Here is a 21,232-nt window from a genome sequence, read left to right as displayed (position 1 = left end):
GGTTCTGTCTGCTCCAACTACAGTGCTGTTGTTTCCCTGCATTAAGACTGAATGTGTGCATGCAGTCAGTCCACTCTGCCGCCGCGGTACATAGCTATCCAGCTAGAAAATTACATACGATCTGCGTACTGATGGAGGTTATTTTCTGTGTGAGAGACACGGGAGACTGGAGGAAAAGGGGGTAATTTTCGCCTGGGTGTAATTTGGGGTTGCGCTTTGTTGCGTTCTATTGTCTGGCTGTTACATGTGACACTCTCTCGGCTCAGTGCTGTAGGAAGCCCTCGCATTACCGCCAGCGTCCGCCATGCACATTGAGCACAGCCAACGGGGTTCGAGAGAGAGTGTTTGTGTGTGTCTGTGTGTTTGTTGTGTGTCTTTAAGTGCAATCCATGCTGTGTTATCTTTCTGTGTGTCTCGGCAGCCTGTGCCCATCCTCCATGGCCGTCTCCTCAGTTGTCTCCAGACAGTTTGGGGACACCAGCTGTCCTCAGTGACGTCGGTTGCTCTTTGTCCCACCTCTAAACTCAGCTCTTAATCTCTTCACTCACTAGTAAGCTAACGCTCCTAATGACGAACACTACTCTCTTCTTCTTCCTCATCCTACTCTACCTCTCTACCTCCTCTCCCTCTCTCACAGACACTAGTGTCTCTATGGTATATGGCAGGCTACAGTTATTACAGGCCACAACACAGTAGACCTACAGGGGTGGACACGCGACAGCACACAGCCAGAGAGAAAGGACCAGGGGCACAGTGTCATGGACGAGGACGAGGAGTACTCCAGCATGCATGTCAGTTTGTATGTTTGTCGTGTTTGTGTTTGTTGTTATGGAGGTTTTGATGTGTTCCTGAATGATACCCTCATCATCATAATCATTGTCATTTTCAATGCTTTGCCTTCTCTCTTTACTTGTTTTGGGACTCCACCATTGTTTTAATGTCCTATTTTTGCAGTCTGACTGCAGCCTTGTACAGAGTAGTCTGACTACCCTTATCCATCGCTGACCGCTATGTATGTGTGTGTGTGTGTGTGTGTGTGTGTGTGTGTGTGTGTGTGTGTGTGTGTGTGTGTGTAACCTAAATCATCTTCCAAACTTTTAGCTCTGAACAGAACCATTCTTTTTTTTTTTCATTCCACTCTTCCGACCAGCAAAATAATGTTATGAACCAGTTCCAACCCCCAAAAAGTAATGGTTTATATAACCCCCAAAAGACATGGTTTATATCGTTCCTTTCTGTTCTTTTTGAAACCTCTGAAATCAAATCTAGTTTGATTAAAGTACTTCACCAGCGAGGATATAGCAGTTTGCTATGGAGCAAGGTTTCACATGCATTGGACAGACAAGTGTAGGGCTCGAGATGCAACTGAATTTTGTGGGTATTGAGAGCGAGAGCGCGTGGAGGAGGAGGCTTGGCTTGAAGCTATGGACATCTTGTTGTTATGACAAGCATTATCTTAATTAGGCCCACAGAATTATACCTACAGAGAAGCAGCTTCTATAAAGGAACTTCGAATGTCTTTGAACTTCAGAGCGTTGGCCTAACAAGCTTCTGTGTGCAGAGCAGCACCAAAATTACAATTAAAACACATCTAATATTTTTGTAGTTAATAAATCCAATGCAAAACATGATACATGTGACTATAGTATCCTTAACTATCATTGAAAAATATATCCATTCTTTTCTAATTAAAGATCTCTCCCTAATTTCTGAATCATGCTTGTAACGTCAGCTACAGTAGACTATGTTTTGGAGGGGGAGGGGTCTACACACACAGACACACACTGGCAAAGATTTTCACCTGGCAGACAGACATTGGAATACGTTTCTGAGTGACAGAGTGAGAGCTTTGCATAGTCGCTTTGTGTTTTTTGTGGGACTGGGAAAATATGACTGTAACGTAAAATAACGTTACTAACCGGTTCCCATGCTTTCCAAATTACGGTTCTGTTCCAGAACAGTATAGATCACTTTCTTTCCCGGGTTCTGATTATGTTCTCCAAAAATATTGTTATTTTCAAGCTTTTGGTTCGGTTCTGTTCCCTGAACCGGTTCCAATCTCTGGTTTTCCTCTCTTTCAGGCTAAACAGTTGGAGAAGAAGGAGGCAGAGATGATAGCACTGGACACTTTTTTCAAGGAGCAGTTGATACATCTGGAGCAGAGGGTATGAGACTATTATCTTCACACACACACACACTGTAATGCTATGCTACACACCACTGACACTGACTTAATGCTCACAATTCTTCCGAAACATAAATCAATGAAAGTATGAAAATATATATAAATGGGGATTGTTTCTTGACTTAATTATAAAGTCAGGCGTTAAAACGTGAACATTCTCTGTGAGCCTTTTCAATGAATGTGCTTAGTTGGATGTGCATATTTTTCTATTTTCTCTTGGGTGTAATTTTGTCCATCTGTTGTGATGAGCCTTCATCGAATCACAAATGCACCCAGTAGTCTCATCTTTTCACTTTATTATGGTGGTGACCAGGAACAATTTGCTGTTAGAGAGGGAAAAATATGTGTTTTTCTGGCTTTTAAGACCTTTAATTTCCCATAATTTTCCCTGCGTGTCCCTGACATTGCGAAGACATAAAATTTGTGGTGCGCAGCGCTAAGCAGTAGTGGCCTGGCCAGGCGCCGGCAAAGAGGACCTTTAATATCCAAAGAAGAGCAGAACAGAGGCAGTCCTGTCCTGTAGGGCCAGTAGGGAAGCTCCTGGGGAGTTAGCATGCTATTTGTCTTGCGCTGCTGGCAGGATGAGATGCGACTTGTGAACTGTGTCAGGAATTTGATAGGGCAACACATTCCTCCCATAGAGCCACGGCAAAAGTTAGGAAAACAGACACAGCACAGGAAGGATTTAATGTAAGTGGAAGCAATGTTGGCTGAATAGGATACACCACTCTTACTACCTTTATGATGACAAATACCTTGTCACTCTTGGCCACAGACTGACTGGTCCGGGCCTGACTGTTTTCCCAGATTAAATAGCCTTTTTAATAGTGACTCTGAGGAGCTCTAGTACGGGGTAGTGAAGTGCTCAGATGGCAGTGAACGACAAAGCTAATTAAGCATATTATCTCCTTCATAGATGGCAGCATTTGCACAAAACTGAAAGCGTGAACCACCGCATTTAACCATGGCAAGGTGACTGGGAATATGGCAGAATACAAATAGTATAGTTGTTCCCTCTGTAAGGCAATCAAACAGGCAAAACGTCAGTATAGAGACAAAGTGGAGTCACAATTAAATGGCTCAGACACAAGATGTATGTGGCAGGGTCTACAGACAATCACGGACTACGAAAGGGAACCGACGTCTTGCTTCCAGACAAGCTAAACACCTTATTCGCCTGCTTTGAGGATAACACAGTGACACCGACGCGGCCTGCTACCAAGGACTGTGGGCTCTCCTCCGACGTGAGTAAGACATTGAAACGTGTTAACCCTCGCAAGGCTGCCGGCCGAGACAGCCCAGACAGCATCCCTAGCCGCGTCCTCAGAGCATGTGCAGACCAGCTGGCTGGAGTGTTTACGGACATATTCAATCTCTCCCTATCCCAGTCTGCTGTCCCCACATGCTTCAAGATGTCGACCATTGTTCCTGTACCCAAGAAAGCAAAGGTAACTGAACTAAATGACTAGCGCCCCGTAATAGCACTCACTTCTGTCATCATGAAGTGCTTTGAGAGACTAGTCAAGGATTATATCACCTCCACCTTACCTGACACCCTAGACCCACTTCAATTTGCTTACTGCCCCAATAGATCCACAGACAATGCAATCGCTATCGCACCGCACACTGCCCTATCCCATCTGGACAAGAGGAATACCTATGTAAGAATGCTGTTCATTGACTATAGCTCAGCATTCAACACCATAGTACCCTCCAAGCTCATCATTAAGCTTGAAGCCCTGGATTTGAACCCCGCCTTTTGCAACTGGGTCCTGGACTACCTGACGGGTCTCCCCCAGAGGGTGAAAGTAGGAAACAACACCTCCACTTCTCTGATCCCCCACAAGGGTGCGTGCACAGCCCCCTCCTGTACTCCCTGTTCACCCATGACGGCATGGCCACGCACGCCTTCAACTCAATCATCAAGTTTGCAGACGACACAACAGTAGAAAGGCCTGATTACCAACAATGACGAGACAGCCTACAGGTAGGAGTTGAGGGTCATGGGAGTGTGGTGCCAGGAAAATAACCTCTCCCCCAATGTCAACAAAACAAAGGAGCTGATCATGGACTTCAGGAAACAGCAGACGGAGCACGCCCCATATCCACATTGACGGGACCGCAGTGGAGAAGGTGGAAAGCTTGGTCCACCCACACAGACAGTGTGGTGAAGACGGCGTAACAGTGCCTCTTTAACTTCAGGAGACTGAAGACATTTGGCTTGACACCTAAAACCCTCACAAACTCTGAGAGCATCCTGTCGGGCTGTATCACCGCCTGGTACGGCAACTGTACCGCCTGCAACCGCAGGGCTCTCCAGAGGGTGGTGCGGTTTGCCCAACGCATCACCGGGGGCAAACTACCTGCCCTCCAGGACACCTACAGCACCCGATGTCACAGGAAGGCCAAAAAGTTCATCAAGGACAAGAACCACCCGAGCCACTGCCTGTTCACCCCGCTATCATCCAGAAGGCGAGGTTAGTACAGGTGCATTCAAGCTGGGACCGAGAGACTGAAAAACAGCTTCTATCTCAAGGCCATCAGACTGTTAAATAGCCATCACTAGCACATAAGAAGCTACTGCTTGAAATCACTGGCCACTTTAACAATGGAACACTAGTCACTTTAATAATGTTTACACATTTTGCATTACTCATCTCATATGTAAACTCAGCAAAAACGAAACGTCCCTTTTTCAGGACCGTGTCTTTCAAAGATAATTCGTAAAACTCCAAATAACTTCACAGATCTTCATTGTAAAGGGTTTAAACACTGTTTCCCATGCTTGTTCAATGAACCATTAACAATTAATGAACATGCCCCTGTGGAACGGTCGTTAAGACACTAACAGCTTACAGACGGTAGGCAATTAAGGTCACAGTTCTGAAAACTTAGGACACTAAAGAGGCCATTCTACTGACTCTGAAAAACACCAAAAGAAAGATGCCCAGTGTCCCTGCTGATCTGTTACTTTTGACCCCCCCTTTGTTCAGGGACACATTATTCCATTGCTGTTAGTCACATGTCTGTGGAACTTGTTCAGTTTATATATCAGTTGTTGAATCGTATTGTGTTCATACAAATATTTCCATATCTTAAGTTTGCAGAAAATAAACGCAGTTGACAGTGAGACGACGTTTCTTTTTTTGATGAGTTTATATACTGTATTTTATTCTATTCTACTGTATCTTAGTCTATGCCGCTCTGACATTGCTCATCCAAATATTTATGTATTCTAAATTCCATTCCTTTACTTAAGATTGTGTGCATTGTTGTGACATTTTTTGATTTTACTTGTTAGATATTACTGCACTGCTGGAGCTAGAAACACAAGCATTTCGCTACACCCGCAATAACATCTGCTAAACACGTGTATGCCTTGCAAAAGTATTCATCCCCCTTGGCATTTTTGCTATTTTGTTGTATTTCAACCTGAAATTTAAGTGGATTTTTATTTGGATTTCATGTAATGGACATACACAAAATAGTCTAAATTGGTGAATTGAAATGAAAAAAATTACTTGTTACATAAAATTTTAAACGGAAAAGTGGTGCATGCATATGTATTCACCCCCTTTGCTATGAAGCCCTGAAGTAAGATCTGGTGCAACCAATTACCTTCTGAAGTCACATAATTAGTTCAATAAAGTCCACCTGTGTGCAATCTGTCACAAAGTGTCACATGATCTGTCACATGATCTCAGTATATATACACACCTGTTCTGAAAGGCCCCAGAGTCTGCAACATCAGAATCCACAAAAGAATCCAAAAAGCTACCACTAAACTTTGTTAAAACGAGTCAAAATACATTTCTATTTAATCCTCAGGTACCTTAAAATGTAATTAAACTTTAATATTTAATACAGAAAGAAGTATGTTCAATAGAAAAGCAAAATTAGCAGGTGCGCCTCCTCATCGTCGCGCGCGCACAGACTGATTTCCAACTCTGATTCCCAGTACCAAAACTCAAAATTATTCCTTGTTTGGGAAGAAACAAGTCTGAAACCTTGAACAAGGACTGTTGACATCTGGTGGAAACCATATGAATTGCAATCTGGGAGCTGGATTTGGACATGACCCTATACGTTCCATTGGAAGAGCATGGGCTCTCTCTCCCCAAAAAATTCTGGTTGGTTTTTCTTTGGATTTTCTCCTACCATATCAATTGTGTTAAAGTCTCATACATTATTTTAACATTTCTACAAACTTCAACGTGTTTTCTATCCAATGGTACCGATTATATGCATATCCTGGCTTCTGGGCCTGAGTAACAGGCAATTTACTTTGGGCACGTCAGTCAGACAGGAAGTGGAGAAAAATAGACCCTAGCCTGTGAAAAAAATAAGCAAACACGTTTGGTGTTTGCCAAAAGACATGTGGGAGACTCTCCAAACATATGGAAGAAGGTACTCTGGTCAGATGAGACTAAAATGTTGCTTTTTGGCCATCAAGGAAAATGCCTGGCGCAAACCCAACACCTCTCATCACCCGAGAACACCATCCCCACAGTGAAGCATGGTGCTGGCAGCATCATGCTGTGGGGATGTTTTTCATCGGCAGGGAATGGGAAACTGGTCAGAATTGAAGGAATGATGGATGGCGTTAAATACAGGGAAATTCTTGAGGGAAACCTGTTTCAGTCTTCCAGAGATTTGAGACTGGGACGGAGGTTCATCTTCCAGCAGGACAATAACCCTAAGCATACTGCTAAAGCAACACTCGAGTGGTTTAAGGGGAAACATTTAAATGTCTTGGAATGGCCTAGTCAAAGCCCAGACCTCAATCCAATTGAGAATCTGTGGTATGACTTAAAGATTGCTGTATACAAGCGGAGCCCATCCAACTTGAAGGAGCTAGAGCAGTTTTGCCTTGAAGAATGGGCACAAATCCCAGTGGCTAGATGTGCCAAGTTTATAGAGACATACCCCAAGAGACTTGCAGCTGTAATTGCTGCAAAAGGTGGCTCTACAAAGTATTGACTTTGGAGGGGTGAATAGTTATGCACGCTCAAGTTTTCAGTTTCTTTGTCTTATCCTGTTGGGGCTACAGGTTAGCAATGAACCCGAGTCGGGATTGCTAACAAGGCTGGAAATTCAAAACATCAAAAATCTAATAATTTCAATTTCTCAAACAATCAACTATTATACACAATTTAAATGATAAACATCTCCTTAATCTAACCACATTGTTCGATTTTCAAAGAGGCTTTACGGCAAAAGCATAAAGTTAGATTATGTTAGGACAGTACATAGCCACAAAAGTACAAACATCCATTTTCAATTCAAGGTCAGGCGTCACCAAAAGCAGAAACCAGCTTGAATTATGCACTAACTTTTGTCAATCTCCATCAGATGACACTCCTAGGACATTATGTTATACAATACATGCATTTTTTGTTCCATCAAGTTCATATTTATATCCAAAAACAGCATTTTACAGTAGCGTGAAATTCAGATTTTTTTCTTCTCAGAAATGCTTCCGGTGAACATAACAAAATTACTATTCGAAAACATTGGTAAATTATAATATTGTCATTCAAAGAATAATATATTATCATCTCGTAATTGCTACCGAATGGCCAGATCTCAAAATAACTTTACTGGGAAATCACATTTTGCAATAAACGGGGTGCTATGCTAAGAACAACAGGCTATGCTATACAGTTAGCATCATCTAAAATCGATAATAACATTGTAAATACCCCGTTACCTTTGATTATCTCCATCAGAAGGCAGGATCCCAGGTCCGGAAGGCATTCCAGGTCCGGAACAAATGTGGTTTCTTTTGACAAAGTTCATGATTTATGTCCAAATAACACCAAGTACTTAGCGTTCATTATGCTCCCACAAAACGTGGTTGGGGGGCTGGTAAAATCACGCCGAAAAGCTAAAAAAACCTAGTAAATAATCTATTTATGTTCGTTCAAACATGTCAAATGTTGTTTAGCATTAATCTTTTGGTCCATTTTTAACGTTAAACATCAGTAATATTTTCACACAACCTATCCTATGTCTAGATAAAAAATGATGACAAACTCACGTTTCTCAGATTTATGCGCAGGCGCAAAAAAATGAAGTGATGACATGTCAACTTCCTTGGATTCTAATTTGCTCTCTGTTTATCATAGACGCTTCAAACAACTTTATAAAGATCGTTGACATCTAGTGGAAGCCGTAGGTGTTGCGAAATGAATCCTTTCTCACTATGGTATCTATAAAACAATGACACTAAATAGTACAGTCACAAAATTCACATTTTTTTGGATCTATTTTTCACAGGTTTTTGCCTGCAATATGAGTTTTGTTATACTTACAGACACCATTCAAACTGTTTTAGAAAATTCAGAGTGTTTTCTATCCGAATGTGTTAATAATATGCATATCCTAGCTTTTGAGTTGGTGTAGGAGGAAGTTAAAAATGGGCACATATTTTTTTCAAAATGTCTCAATACTGCCCCCGAGCCCCAACAGGTTATTGCTTGTTTGTTTCACAATGAAAAATATTTTACATCATCAAAGTGGTAGGCATGTTGTGTAAATGAAATGATACAAACCCCCAAAAAATCTATTTTAATGTAAGGCAACAAAATAGTAAAAATTCCAAGGGGGTGAATACTTTCACAAGCCACTGTACTTCATATGGGAGGTCATTAACCTCTTAGCCCAGGGATGAACAGCTGGCGGCTCGTGGGCCACATTAATGTCCCCAAAAATGTAATCTTAATTCAGTCTGGGTCTCAACTTACTGTTGCGAGTTAAAATAGTAGAATACACAAGGTGCGATTTGGTTGTGCGTCAGATGTTTTTCTCTTGTTATGTCAGTCAATTAACCCATGTCAGCTAATGTTTTCTAGGCCAGCTATATAAACTTGTTACCATGGTTGAATTACCGGCCAGGGGGGCCCCCATAAATGTTGTTAGTCATTCAGATATATTAAAAACTGCAAACATTTCTATCCACCCTGTGGCAAAATCTATAGAATTGCAGGACATTAACTGTAAACAGCTCATTTTCCTCTCCGCCCCATGGCAAAATGTGTAGAATTGCAGAAAACTTGCTTTAACATTGAAACTGTTACATCTGCTCCTGCCACGCCCTCTACTTCTCATCCTGTGTCTCCCTAACCTGCCGCCACTCCCCCAGTGCTCTCTTCCTCTCTCTCTGTGTGTGGGTGTATTTGACTGTGTGAGTGGAGACAGGTTGTGCTGGAGGCAGAGCAGATCCCCACCAGCTGCAACTTGATCCATAATCAAGCAAGCCCTGCCACTTCCAAGCTGCCAGATCATAGCCTCTGCTCAGTCAGTCTGCATTTCAATCTGTTTGTTCCTGCATAGAGATTGTTATCCTGTTTTCCCTAGCCTGATGCTGATTTTCTCTCCGCTACAGTTCTGTCCGCTCTGACTCTGGTCCCTGTCTCCAGTCCCACGTCTCGTCAGTCCTGCTTCCCTGCCCTGGGCCCCCGCTTTATTGCTTCCTTGGATTCCACTCCGGACCTGCTTACCCTGCCCCTACTCCCGTTGCCCCAGCCTCAGCCTCAGTTCCTGGTTCCTTGCTACCCGCCCAAGGTTCTCCTGGCCTGCACCCCATCTCCCCCCTGCTTTTCAATAAATACCTTAGTTACTTTGTCCCTGTCTCCTTGTCTTAGTCTGCACTTGGGTTCACCTGCCCCGCCCCACGTAACAGTACGATCTGGCCATAGATATGACCCCAGCAGACTTAGATCCTCTCCACCAAACCCTCACCGGCCGAGGCGCCCTGCTCGAGCAACATGACCAAGCCCTGAAAACCCTTCTGGAGCACGTCAAGGAGTTTTCACTGAGCCTTTCTGAACTGCAGGGCGGAACCTTTGCCCAGAGCTCGCAACCAGCCCCTAGTCCTTCTCCTCCGCCCCATGAGCCGTTTGTTCCGGTTCCCGAACGCTACGATGGCAACCTCGGAGCTTGCAGAGCTTTTTTGGTACCATGTTCACTAGTATTCGAACAACAGCCCTACTTTTATGCTAGCGAACAGGCCAAGATTTCCTTCCTGATTGGCTGCCTCTGTGGAGCAGAAACAGTCCCCCATCTTCTCTTCCTACTCCAGCTTCACGGAGGAGATGAAGAGAGTCTTCGACCACCCTGTCTGCAGCATGGAGGCCGCTAAACGACTCCTGTCCCTCTGTCAAGGGGGGCAGGAGTGTCGCTGAAATGGCGATCAAGTTTCACACCCTCGCCACTGAGAGAGGCTGGAATGAGGAGGTCCTTCAGGGAGCATTCAGAATGCTCTCACTGAGACAATCAAGGATGAGTTGGTGTCCAGGGATGAGCCTGATGGACATGATGAGCTCATCTCTCTTCCCATCCGCATCGACAACCGTCTTCGTGAGCATCGGAGGGAGAGGGTAGGAAAGGTTGCATGCCCCATAACAACATATGCTTCCTTGCCTTGTTCTCCTTCCCCGACTGCCTTCCTTCCCAAGTCTCTTCCAGAACCTGAACCCATGCAGCTCGGCCTGGCCCGTCTCTCTCCAGAGGAGAGGCAGCAGAGAATCAGCACTAGGAGCTGCCTATACTGTGGTCAGGTTGGTCACTTGTCTCCACTTGTTCCCTGTGTCCAGCAAAAGAGGTGGCTCGACAGTAGTGGGGCATATACTGTTGAGCCAAATTGCCTGCCCATCTCCCCCCAGACCCCTGCTTGATGGCACCCTTGTGTGGCAGAGCCAGGCTTTTCCTCTGACTGCCCTCATCGACTCGGGCGCTGATGAGAGTTTCCTGGACCGTGGTGTCGTTACCCAGTTGGGCCTGGACACTGTTCCACTCAATTCACCCCTCGATGCCAACTCTCTCAACGGACAGCTCCTCGCCTGTGTCTGTGAGAGAACCGTCCCTGTCATCCTGTGTCTCTCTGGAAACCACCAGGAAAGGATCAGTTTCCACATAATCGACTGCCATCACTCTCCCCTGGTTCTTGGCCATCCATGGTTAAAGCTGCACAACCCACAGATCAACTGGACCGCCGGAAAGGTGGAGTTCATTTTGTCACTCTAATTGTCTTCAGTCTGCCCTTGCCCCTGCCTTGTCTGTGCCCCATTCCAGAACCTCCGGACCTGTCATCAATTCCTCCCGAGTATCACAATCTAGCTCCTGTGTTCAGCAAGCCCCACACCCTGTCGCTGCCGCCTCATCGGTCGTATGACAGTGCCATTGACCTCCAGCCTGGAGCTCCTCTCCCCTGTAGCCAGTTGCATAACCTCTCTCGCCCTGAACACGAGGCTATGGAAAGGTACATCCAGGATTCCCTGGCTGCAAGACATATCAGGCCTTCTTCCTCTCCAGTAGGTGCTGGTTTCTTCTTTGTAAATAAAAGGATGGGTCACTGAGGCCGTGTATAGACTTCCGTGGGCTGAATCATATTACTGTGAAGAACAATTATCACTTGCCACTCATCAGTTCTGCTTTTGCTGTAACAGTCTTCGTCGTCTGAAGAGGAGGAATCATCGGACCAAAACGCAACGTGGTAAGTGTTCATGCTTTATTTAATAAACTGAACACTAAAACAAAAATAACAAAGAGAAGAACCGAAACAGTTCCGTAAGGTGCAAAACACTAAACAGAAATTAACTACCCACAAAAACCCTGTGGGAAAAGGCTACCTAAGTATGGTTCCCAATCAGAGACAACGATAGACAGCTGTCCTTGACTAAGAACCATACCCGGCCAAAACAAAGAAATACACAAAACATAGAAAAGGGCACATAGAATGCCCACCCTAGTCACACCCTGGCCTAACCAAAATAGAGAACAAAACCCTCTCTATGCCCAGGGTGTGACATTTGCCCCCTCCATGGTGCCACGGTGTTTACCAAACTCAACCTACGGAATGCCTACCACCTTGTCCGCATCAGAGGGGGATGAGGGGAAAATGGCGTTCAACACATCTCTTGGACACAGTATTTTGTCATGCCTTTTGGTCTTACTAACACCCCTGCTGATTTCCAGAACCCAGTCAATGATGTGCTGAGGGATGTGATTGGATGCTTCATTTTTGTCTATTTGGATGACATTCAGATTTTTTCTAAGGACTCTGAGGCTCACCAGCAACACATTCTCCAACGGCTGTGGGAGAACACGCTTTTTGTTAAAGCTGAGAAAGGTGAGTTTCATGCTGCCTCTGTCTTTCCTGGGTTATATTATTGCACAGGGACAGTAACGTATGGACCCTGCCAAGGTCATGGCAGTCAGAGTAGCCTGCACCCTCTAACCTGAAGCAGCTACAGCATTTCCTGGGGTTTTCACATTTTTACAGACGTTTCATCCGTAACTACAGCCGTCTGGCAGCACCTCTCACCTCCACTCCGTTCCACTGGACCCCTGAGGCAGAGGCAGCGTTCTGAGAACTCAAGCGCCGCTTCACTTCCGCTCCGGTCCTCACTCAGTCAGACCTAGAACTCCAGTTCATCGTGGAGGTGGATGCCTCCAACACCGGGGTAGGTGCTGTTCTGTCTCAATGTTCCCCCTCTGATCAGAAGCTCCACCCATGTGCATTCTTTTCCCGTAAGCTCTCACCTGCAGAGAAAAATGTTGACATTGGTAACCGGGAACTCCGGGCATTAAGCTGACTCTTGAGGAATGGCTTCACTGGCTGGAGGGCTCTGTACTCCCCTTCATCGTGTGGACGGACCACAAAAACTTGTCCTACATCCAGACCGCCAAACGTCTGAATTCCCAGCAAGCCAGGTGGGCCTTGTTCTTTGGTAGATTCAATTTCACACTCACTTATCGCCCGGTTCTAGGAATACCAAGCCTGCCGTAGTCTCCTGCCAGTTCACCAGCCTCAACCTGTTCCATAATCAAGACCTCTACAAATCCTCATGTTTGCCACATCCACGCTGCCAGATCATAGCCTCTGTTTTCCCTAGCCTGACGCTGATTTTTCTCTCCGCTACAGTTCCGTCCGCTCTGACTCTAGTTCCTGTCTCCAGTCCCTCATCTCGTCAGTCCTGCTCCTCTGTCCTGGACCCCCGCTCTACTGCTTCCTTGGATTCCGCTCCGGACCTGCTTACCTTGCCCCTACTCCCCTTGCCTCAGCCTCAGTTCCTGGTTCCCTGCTACCCGCCCGAGCTTCCCCTGGCCTGCACCCCATCTCCCCCCCGCTTTTCAAAACATACCTTAGTTACCTTGTCCTTGACTCCTCGTCTGAGTCTGCACTTGGGTTCACCTGCTCCGCCATATGTAACAGCAATGTTTTCTCTACACCCCATGGCAAAACGTGTAGAATTGAAAAAATAAAAAACACTTTGTATCTCCACTGTCAAGAGGTGGGTCACTAAAATGTTTTGCTTGCAATGTGGTTGTGGGGGGTATGGATGCAGTTGTGTAAAAATACTTAGAAGTACTACCTACATTTTTTGGGTACTTTACTATTTATATTTTTGACTACATTTACTTCACTACATTCCTAAAGAAAATATTGCACTTTTTACTCCAAACATTTTCCCTGACAACCAAATGTACTAGTTATATTTTTTATGCTTAGCAGGACAGATTGTCAAATTCACAAACTTAGCAAGAGAACACGTGATCATCCCTACTGCCTCTGGTCTGGCAGACTCACTAAACACAAATGCATCTTTTGTAAATAATGTTGGAGTGTGACCCTGGCTATCCATACATTTTAGAAACCAGAAAATGGTGCCGTCTGCTTTGCTTAATATAAGGAATTTTAAATGATTTGTACTTTGATACTTAAGTATATTTTAGCAATTACATTTACTTTTGATACTTAAGTATATTTAAAACCAAATAATTTTACTGAACTAGTAGTACTTTTACTTGAGTAACTTTCTATTAATGTATCTATACTTTTACTCAAGTATGACAATTGGGTACTTTTTCCACCACTGTATGGATGTGGGTACGCAGACCCGCGAGCACCTGCGGCCCCTCATGAGTTCAGATTTGTTATAGCCCATCCCTGTGTTAGACTCTGAGTGGTTATTTGGGACCCGATACCGGTTCTGGTGAGTTTGGGGGGTACTCTCCCACATTTGTTTTGTCTGAAAATAGGAAGAGACATCATTTGAAAGCTATAGCCATGTTTTTGGGGGAAATTGAAATCTTACTGCTGGCAATGTCATAAGATGTTGCCAGCAGTAACATCATTTTATCGTTCACTTATTTGTAACTATTGTAGGTGTGTGATGGGTTTTTAAGAGCCACATTACCAACGATGATCTTAAAACCTCTTACATCTAGACGTTCCGTTAGCGTAACACCTGCTCCAATATCCAATGATGTGCGTGGCGCGAAATACAAAGTCCTCGAAAATCAGAAAACTTCCATTTTTCAAACATATGACTTTTTTACACCATTTTAAAGACAAGACTCTCCTTTATCTAACAACACTGTCCGATTTCAAAAAGGCTTTACAGCGAAAGCAAAACATTAGATTATGTCAGGAGAGTACCCAGCCAGAAATAATCACACACCCATTTTTCAAGCTAGCATATAATGTCACAAAAAACAAAACCACAGCTAAATGCAGCACTAACCTTTGATGATCTTCATCAGATGACACTCCTAGGACATTATGTTATACAATACATGCATGTTTTGTTCAATCAAGTTCATATTTATATCAAAAACCAATTTCAAAATATTCCATTACCGTACTTCGAAGCATGTCAAACGCTGTTTAAAATAAATTTTTATGAGATTTTTCTCGTAAAAAAGCGATAATATTCCGACCAGGAGTCGTTGTTTTCGTTCAAAGACTGAAAATAAAAACATGGAGTCTTCTCGTGCACGCGCCCCCAGTCTCATTGTTCTCTGATCGACCACTATCCAAATGCGCTACTGTTTTTCAGCCATGGCCTGCAAAGTCATCATTCACCGTTCTGCCGCCTTCTGAGAGCCTATGGGAGCCGTAGGAAGTGTCACGTTACAGCAGAGATCCTCAGTTTTCAATAAAGAGAGTGTAGAAGGCCAAGAAATGGTCAGAGAGGGCACTTCCTGTAAGGAATCTTCTCAGGTTTTGGCCTGCCAAATGAGTTCTGTTATACTCACAGACACCATTCAAACAGTTTTAGAAACTTTGGAGTGTTTTCTCTCCAAAGCTAATAATTATATGCATATTCTAGTTTCTGGGCAGGAGTAATAATCAGATTAAATCGGGTACGTTTTTTATCCGGCAGTGAAAATACTGCCCCCTATCCATAACAAGTTAACACGACGAAGGCTCTGGGAAACTAGGTCCTGAATGCTAGGGTCATTTTAAGATGTCAGACTTGGAAAAAACATTCTGCCATTTTGGCACAGTGACTCACTACCCAAACCAGACCCAACTGGTTTCAAGTGGCCAAGAGACATCATGTGATCTCCTACTGCTATCTAGTGGACACATTGCGAATCAGACAGGGGATATATTTATATCAATAGATAAGTAGACACTTCAGCTTTCTCATATGTATGTCATTCCTGTAAGACGAAAAAGGATATTTTCCACACTCCAAAGTATGCACAGTTCCTAAGTAATTTTAATGCACATTTATGACTCAAAGAAGTCTATAATTACATTGAACATAAATATAAATGCAACATGCAACAATTTCAAACATTTTACTTAGTTACAGTTCATATAAGGAAATCAGCTAATTAAATTCATTAGGCCCTAATCTATGGATTTCACATGAATGGGAATACAGATATGCATCTTTTGGTCACAGATACCTTAAATAAAAGGTAGGGGCATGGATCAGAAAACCAGTCAGTATCTGGTGTGACCACCATTTGTCTCATGCAGCACAAAACATCTCCTTCACTTAGAGTTAATCAGGCTGTTGATTGTGGCCTGTGGAATGTTGTCCCACTCCTTTTCAATGGCTGTACGAAGTTCCTGGATATTGGCGGGAGCTGGAACATGCTGTCGTACACGTTGATCAAGAGCATCCCAAACATGCTCAATGGGTGTCATGTCTGTTGAGTATGCAGGCCATGGAAGAACTAGGACATTTTCAGCTTCCAGGAATTGTGTACAGATCCTTGCAACATGTGGCTGTGCATTATCATGCTGAACCATTTTTTTAAATTTAACCTTAATTTAATGCAAATCAGTTAAGAACAAATTCTTATTTACAATGACAGCCTACACAAGCCAAACCCTATACCAACACTACGCTGTAAATTGTGCGCCACACTATGGGACTCCCAATCACAGCCGGTTCTGCTACAGCCAGGAATTGAACCAGGGTCTGTAGTGACGCCTCTAGCACTGAGAAGCAGTGCCTTAGACCGCTGTGCTACTCGAGAGCCCACATGAGGTGATGGCGGCAGATGAATGGCATGACAATGAGCCTCAAGATCTCATTATGGTGTCTCTGTGCATTGAAATTGCCATCGATAAAAAGCAATTGTATTCATTGTCTGTAGCTTATGCCTGCACATACCATAACCCCACCGTCACCATGGGGCACTCTGGTCACAATGTTGACATCAGCAAAGCGCTTGCCCACACAACCCCATACACGCTGTCTGCCATCTGCCCGGTACAGTTGAAACCGGGATTCATCTGTGAAGAGCACACTTCTCCATCGAAGGTGAGCATTTGCCCTCTGAATTCAGTTACGATGCCGAACTGCAGTCAGGTCAAGATCCTAGCGAGAACGATGAGCATGCAGATGAGCTTCCCTGAGACGGTTTCTGACAGTTTATGCAGATATTCATTGGTTGTGCAAACCCACAGTTTCCTCAGCTGTCCGGGTGGCTGGTCTCCAACGATCCCGCAGGTGAAGAAGCCGGATGTGGAGGTCATGGGCTCGTGTGGTTACACGTGGTCTGCGGTTGTGAGGCCGGTTAGACATACTGCCAAATTCTCTAAAATGACGTCGGTTTATGGTAGAGAAATTAACATTCAATTCTCTGGCAACATTTCTGGTGGACATTCCTGCCGTCAGCATGCCAAATGCACGCTCACTCAAGACTTCAGACATCTTGTGACAAAACTGCACATTTTAGAGTGTCAACAGCACAAGGTGCACCTGTGTAATGATCATGCTGTTTAATCAGCTCCTTGATATGCCATACCTGTCAGGTGGATGGATTATCTTGACAAAGAAGAAAAATCGCACTAACGTTTTTTGTGTGTATGGAACATTTCTGGGATATTTTATTTCAGCTCATGAAACATGGGACCAACACTTTACATGTTGCTTTTATATTTTTGTTTAGTATATATGGTCCTTTTTTGAGCTCTCCTAGCTGTGCTGTTGAGGAACTAGAGTAAGCACACTTGAGGTTGTTTTGTTTGGAACACAGCCCTGCATTCTCACACAATTACTATTGTTCACATAATCCAAAAACTGTCCATTATAAACCATAATCTGGGTCAGGTGGGCATCATTTGAAGGCTTGTTCTACTGTCAACATGACTACCTAAGTTATAAATACGATCTCCACAAGGCAATTCAGAGAAGCAGATTGTAATTTTGGTGTGCATAGGATGGAATTCAGATGTGTGGTCCGCTGTGAATTTTTACGTGCTGTGCTCAAGTTCAGAAAGTCTGTCAGTCAAAACCAATACAGTGCTGTGATGCGGAGACCCTGAGGTCATGTATAGCATGTTACTGTACAGCCACTGCGTTCCAATTTATAGCTCATCAGTGTCCAAATCTGCCATTTACAACCCGGATACAAGTGTAAAAGGTTAATGTTCTCTGAACTATTTGAGAACATTCCCAATGTCAAACCAGCTCAAGAACATTCCTAGAACATTACAAAAAACATTATTTAAATTTAACCATGTTTGAACTTTTCGGAAACGTCTGTTAAAGTAATAAAATGCCAAGAAAATTATGTTTTTTATCAAGTTCCTTAAATGTGCTGAGAATGTTCTAAATCCAAGCAACTATCCTGCACCTTTCTTAGAACGTTGTGGGGAGGTTGTCTGCAAAATAACCATAGGACAACCAAGCTCTTAAAAACACAGAACGTTATCAACTAATGGGGAAGCCAGGCGTTAAAGCGTGAACATTCTCTTTGAGTCTCTTCACTGAATGTGGTGGGGGAAATTTAGCCCATCTGTTGTTGAGCTTTCTCGCATCACAAATGCAGTAGAGTAGTCCCCTACTTTCACTTTATTATCGTAGGGACCAGAAACACATTGCCCTTAGAGGGGAAAAAGCTGTTTTTCTGGGTTTTAAGATCTTTAATTTCCCATCCTTTTCCCTGCGTGTCCCTGACATTTCCAATACATAAAAGTTGTGATGCGCAGGGCTAAGCAGCGGCCGTGCCAGGCGCCGATGGAGAGGATTTTTAATATCCCAGGCCAAGCAAAGTAGAGCAGAGGCAGTCCTGTAAGGCCAGTAGGAAGGCTCCTTGGGAGTTAGCATGCTGTTTGTCTTGTGCTGCTGGCAGGGAGAGATTCAACTTGAAAGGGCAACGCATGTCTCCCTTAGGGCCACAGCAACAGTTAGGGAAATGGACAATGGAAGGATTTCATGTAAGTGGAAGCAATGTTGGCTGAATAGGATACACCACTCTTACTACCTTTATGATGACAAATACCTTGTCACTCTTGGCCACAGACTGACTGGTCCGGGCCTGACTGTTTTCCCAGATTAAATAGCCTTTTTAATAGTTACTCTGAGGAACTCTAGTACGGGGTAGTGAAGTGCTCAGATGGCAGTGAACGACAAAGCTAATTAAGCATATTATCTCCCTGAGGTGGTGAGAGGAAGTCCATCTGCTTCATACGAGAGGTCATTAAGTGACGTGTCTTTGTTCAGCAGGCCTACAGTACTGTGCCTTGATTCACCACATCGGCGTTCCACCACGTGAAGGGGAGACATTAAATGGAATGGGCTTACCTTGCAGTGTTTGAGCTATTGGCTAATGGAGTCAGGGCCATTCTCCAAGATTTGCGATAACATTTTTCAGAGAGGGAGAAGAAAATGTGTGTTCTCTCTCTCTCTCTCTCTCCCCCTCCTTATCATTCACACACAGGAAAAATAAATGGTTTCCTCATGCATTCTGTTATCATTGTCAAATGGACTGGTTGATTTGGAATAGGGTCCTTTTGAAATGAAGGGAAGGATCTATTGGCATTGGGCGGCAAATGGCCCTCACCAACCTGTATGTACCCTTTAGAAGACATGCAAACTCTGGCGCCTCTGTAATTTTCTCTGCACGTCTTGTTATATTGCTTCATTGACGGAAGCACTGTGTTGTCGCCATCAATTTGCTTATTAAACAAAAAGGGGTGCATATGATGCTTTGGCCTGTCTGCTGCACATACTCCTTGAACATCTGGAGGCCCCAGGGAACTAAGCCAGGATCCTTTTCGTGTACTTCAGCTCAGCATTTAACACCATACAAAAGCACAGAATGGTGGAAAAACCCACCAACCTTCACGGCTATTCACGTCTCATTAAATGGATCCACCGTTTCCTCAACCACAGACCCCTTGGCCATCAGATTGGAAGGCAAAACATCCCCACTGGTCATCACCAACACTGGCACCCCCAGGGGTGTGTTCTGAGCCCCTTCCTGTAAATGTAACGTTATGACTATAACTACTGTTCACTGAAGAAACATACTATGGAGAGTCTCACTCTCGATTTCGGTTGAAGGATCTACAATCACGCCTGACAAGGCCAATGAAATCCGAGCCTCACTGGAAGCCTTGCCTTCCACAGGTGATGTGGTTGAGGCTCGGATTTATTCCTTCAATTTAATACAGGACTTCACCGAGCCCAGGAACGGGCAGGGCAGAGACAAACAGGTTTTGTACCTCGTTTCCCTCCTTCAGGGAACAGTAGTAATAGTCATAACGTTATGTTCCCTTTCAGTCAGTCAACTTCAGTACAACATACTATGGGGAAATATAATCACACGCCAAACCAACCCCAACAGATACTAAATGAAACTGCCCATGGCAGAACACCCAGACTTGACCCCACCTGATGCAGCAGTCTGGGTATTGCAGACATGGCGTGCTGCCTAGTGACTTTCCCCTGTCCCAGCAGTAAGCACACTGTGGACTACACTGGCAGCTGTGAAATCCAAGTGATATAACCTCACAAAATGTGTGGTGATGCCCAACTCGCCACAGAACAAATATCTCCTATAGTCAACCATTTAAACAACGCCTAAGATTCTGCCACACCCTTGGTGGAGTGGGCGCGTACACCGCTAGGTAACCCTCGCCCCTTGCTGCTATATGCCAGGGAGATGGCTTCAACTATCCAGTGGGAGAAACGCTGCTTAGAGAGCGCCCTGCAGCGAACTGGATTAGCAAAACAGATAAAAAGCTGGTCAAAAAGCTGGATATCCCTGGTCTGTTCAATATACATGCATAAATCTCACACTGGACACAGGGCATGTAACCTCTGTTGCTCTTCAGAAGAAAAGGGAGGAAGTGAAAAGGGAAATAGCTCAAAAGCTTAAAAACCTGTAGGACATAGCCTTGACTTTCGGGGCGAAGGCCGCATTTGGACATTAGGTCATCTTAAAGTCGCCCAGAGCGAATTGAGTACAGGGAGGGTTTACGGATAATGCGTGGAGTTCCCCAACATGTTTAGCGAAGGCCAAAGCCATGAGCAGGGAGGTTTTGTAGGTGAGGATCGACTCCAGAGGCTCAAACGGGCCCGCACACAATGCCTCCAAAACCAGCACCAAGTTCCATGTGGACGCAATAGTTTAGGGCACCACCAGGGGGTGAGCCCCCGGTGAGGCTCCTTCAATTCCCACATGACATGCTGAGATATGTAAACTTTTAACGTGGAGAATGCGTATCCCTGCTCGAAATGCTCCGGTAGGAACATAAGGATTTCCCTCACAGAGCACGGAAAAGGAACAATTCCTTTATCTTGGCTCATAAAGCTTGCCACGTATAGGCATACAGCCCTCTCGTGGAGGGCGCCCTTGCAGACTGAATGGTAGCAATAACATTTGGAGGTAAAACCCTAGCCATCAGATTGGCCCTCTCAGGGGCCAGGCCCATAGGAACCAAATTTCTGGCCTCATGCCAAACCTGTCCATGCGCCTGGGACAACAGGTCCCTGCGCAACGGGA

General features: G+C 44.5%; 1 protein-coding gene across 2 annotated transcripts in view; it reads left to right on the top strand.

Moving 5' to 3' along the window:
* Nucleotides 1–560: 560 nt before the first annotated feature.
* Nucleotides 561–21,232, top strand: part of LOC106566891 (MICOS complex subunit mic25a-like) — a 70,465-nt gene continuing 49,793 nt past the window's right edge. For both annotated transcript variants that reach the window (XM_045693145.1, XM_014135447.2), the window contains exons 1-2: nucleotides 561–791; nucleotides 2,082–2,165. In XM_045693145.1, the coding sequence (XP_045549101.1) occupies nucleotides 759–791; nucleotides 2,082–2,165 (117 nt within the window). In that variant the 5' untranslated portion in view covers nucleotides 561–758. The remainder of the gene's footprint in view (nucleotides 792–2,081; nucleotides 2,166–21,232) is intronic.

This window comes from Salmo salar, chromosome ssa13 (assembly GCF_905237065.1).
Source record: "Salmo salar chromosome ssa13, Ssal_v3.1, whole genome shotgun sequence".
Lineage (NCBI taxonomy): Eukaryota > Metazoa > Chordata > Actinopteri > Salmoniformes > Salmonidae > Salmo > Salmo salar.
Note: the sequence above shows the minus strand (reverse complement) of the source record. Positions and strands in the feature narration are given on the sequence as shown.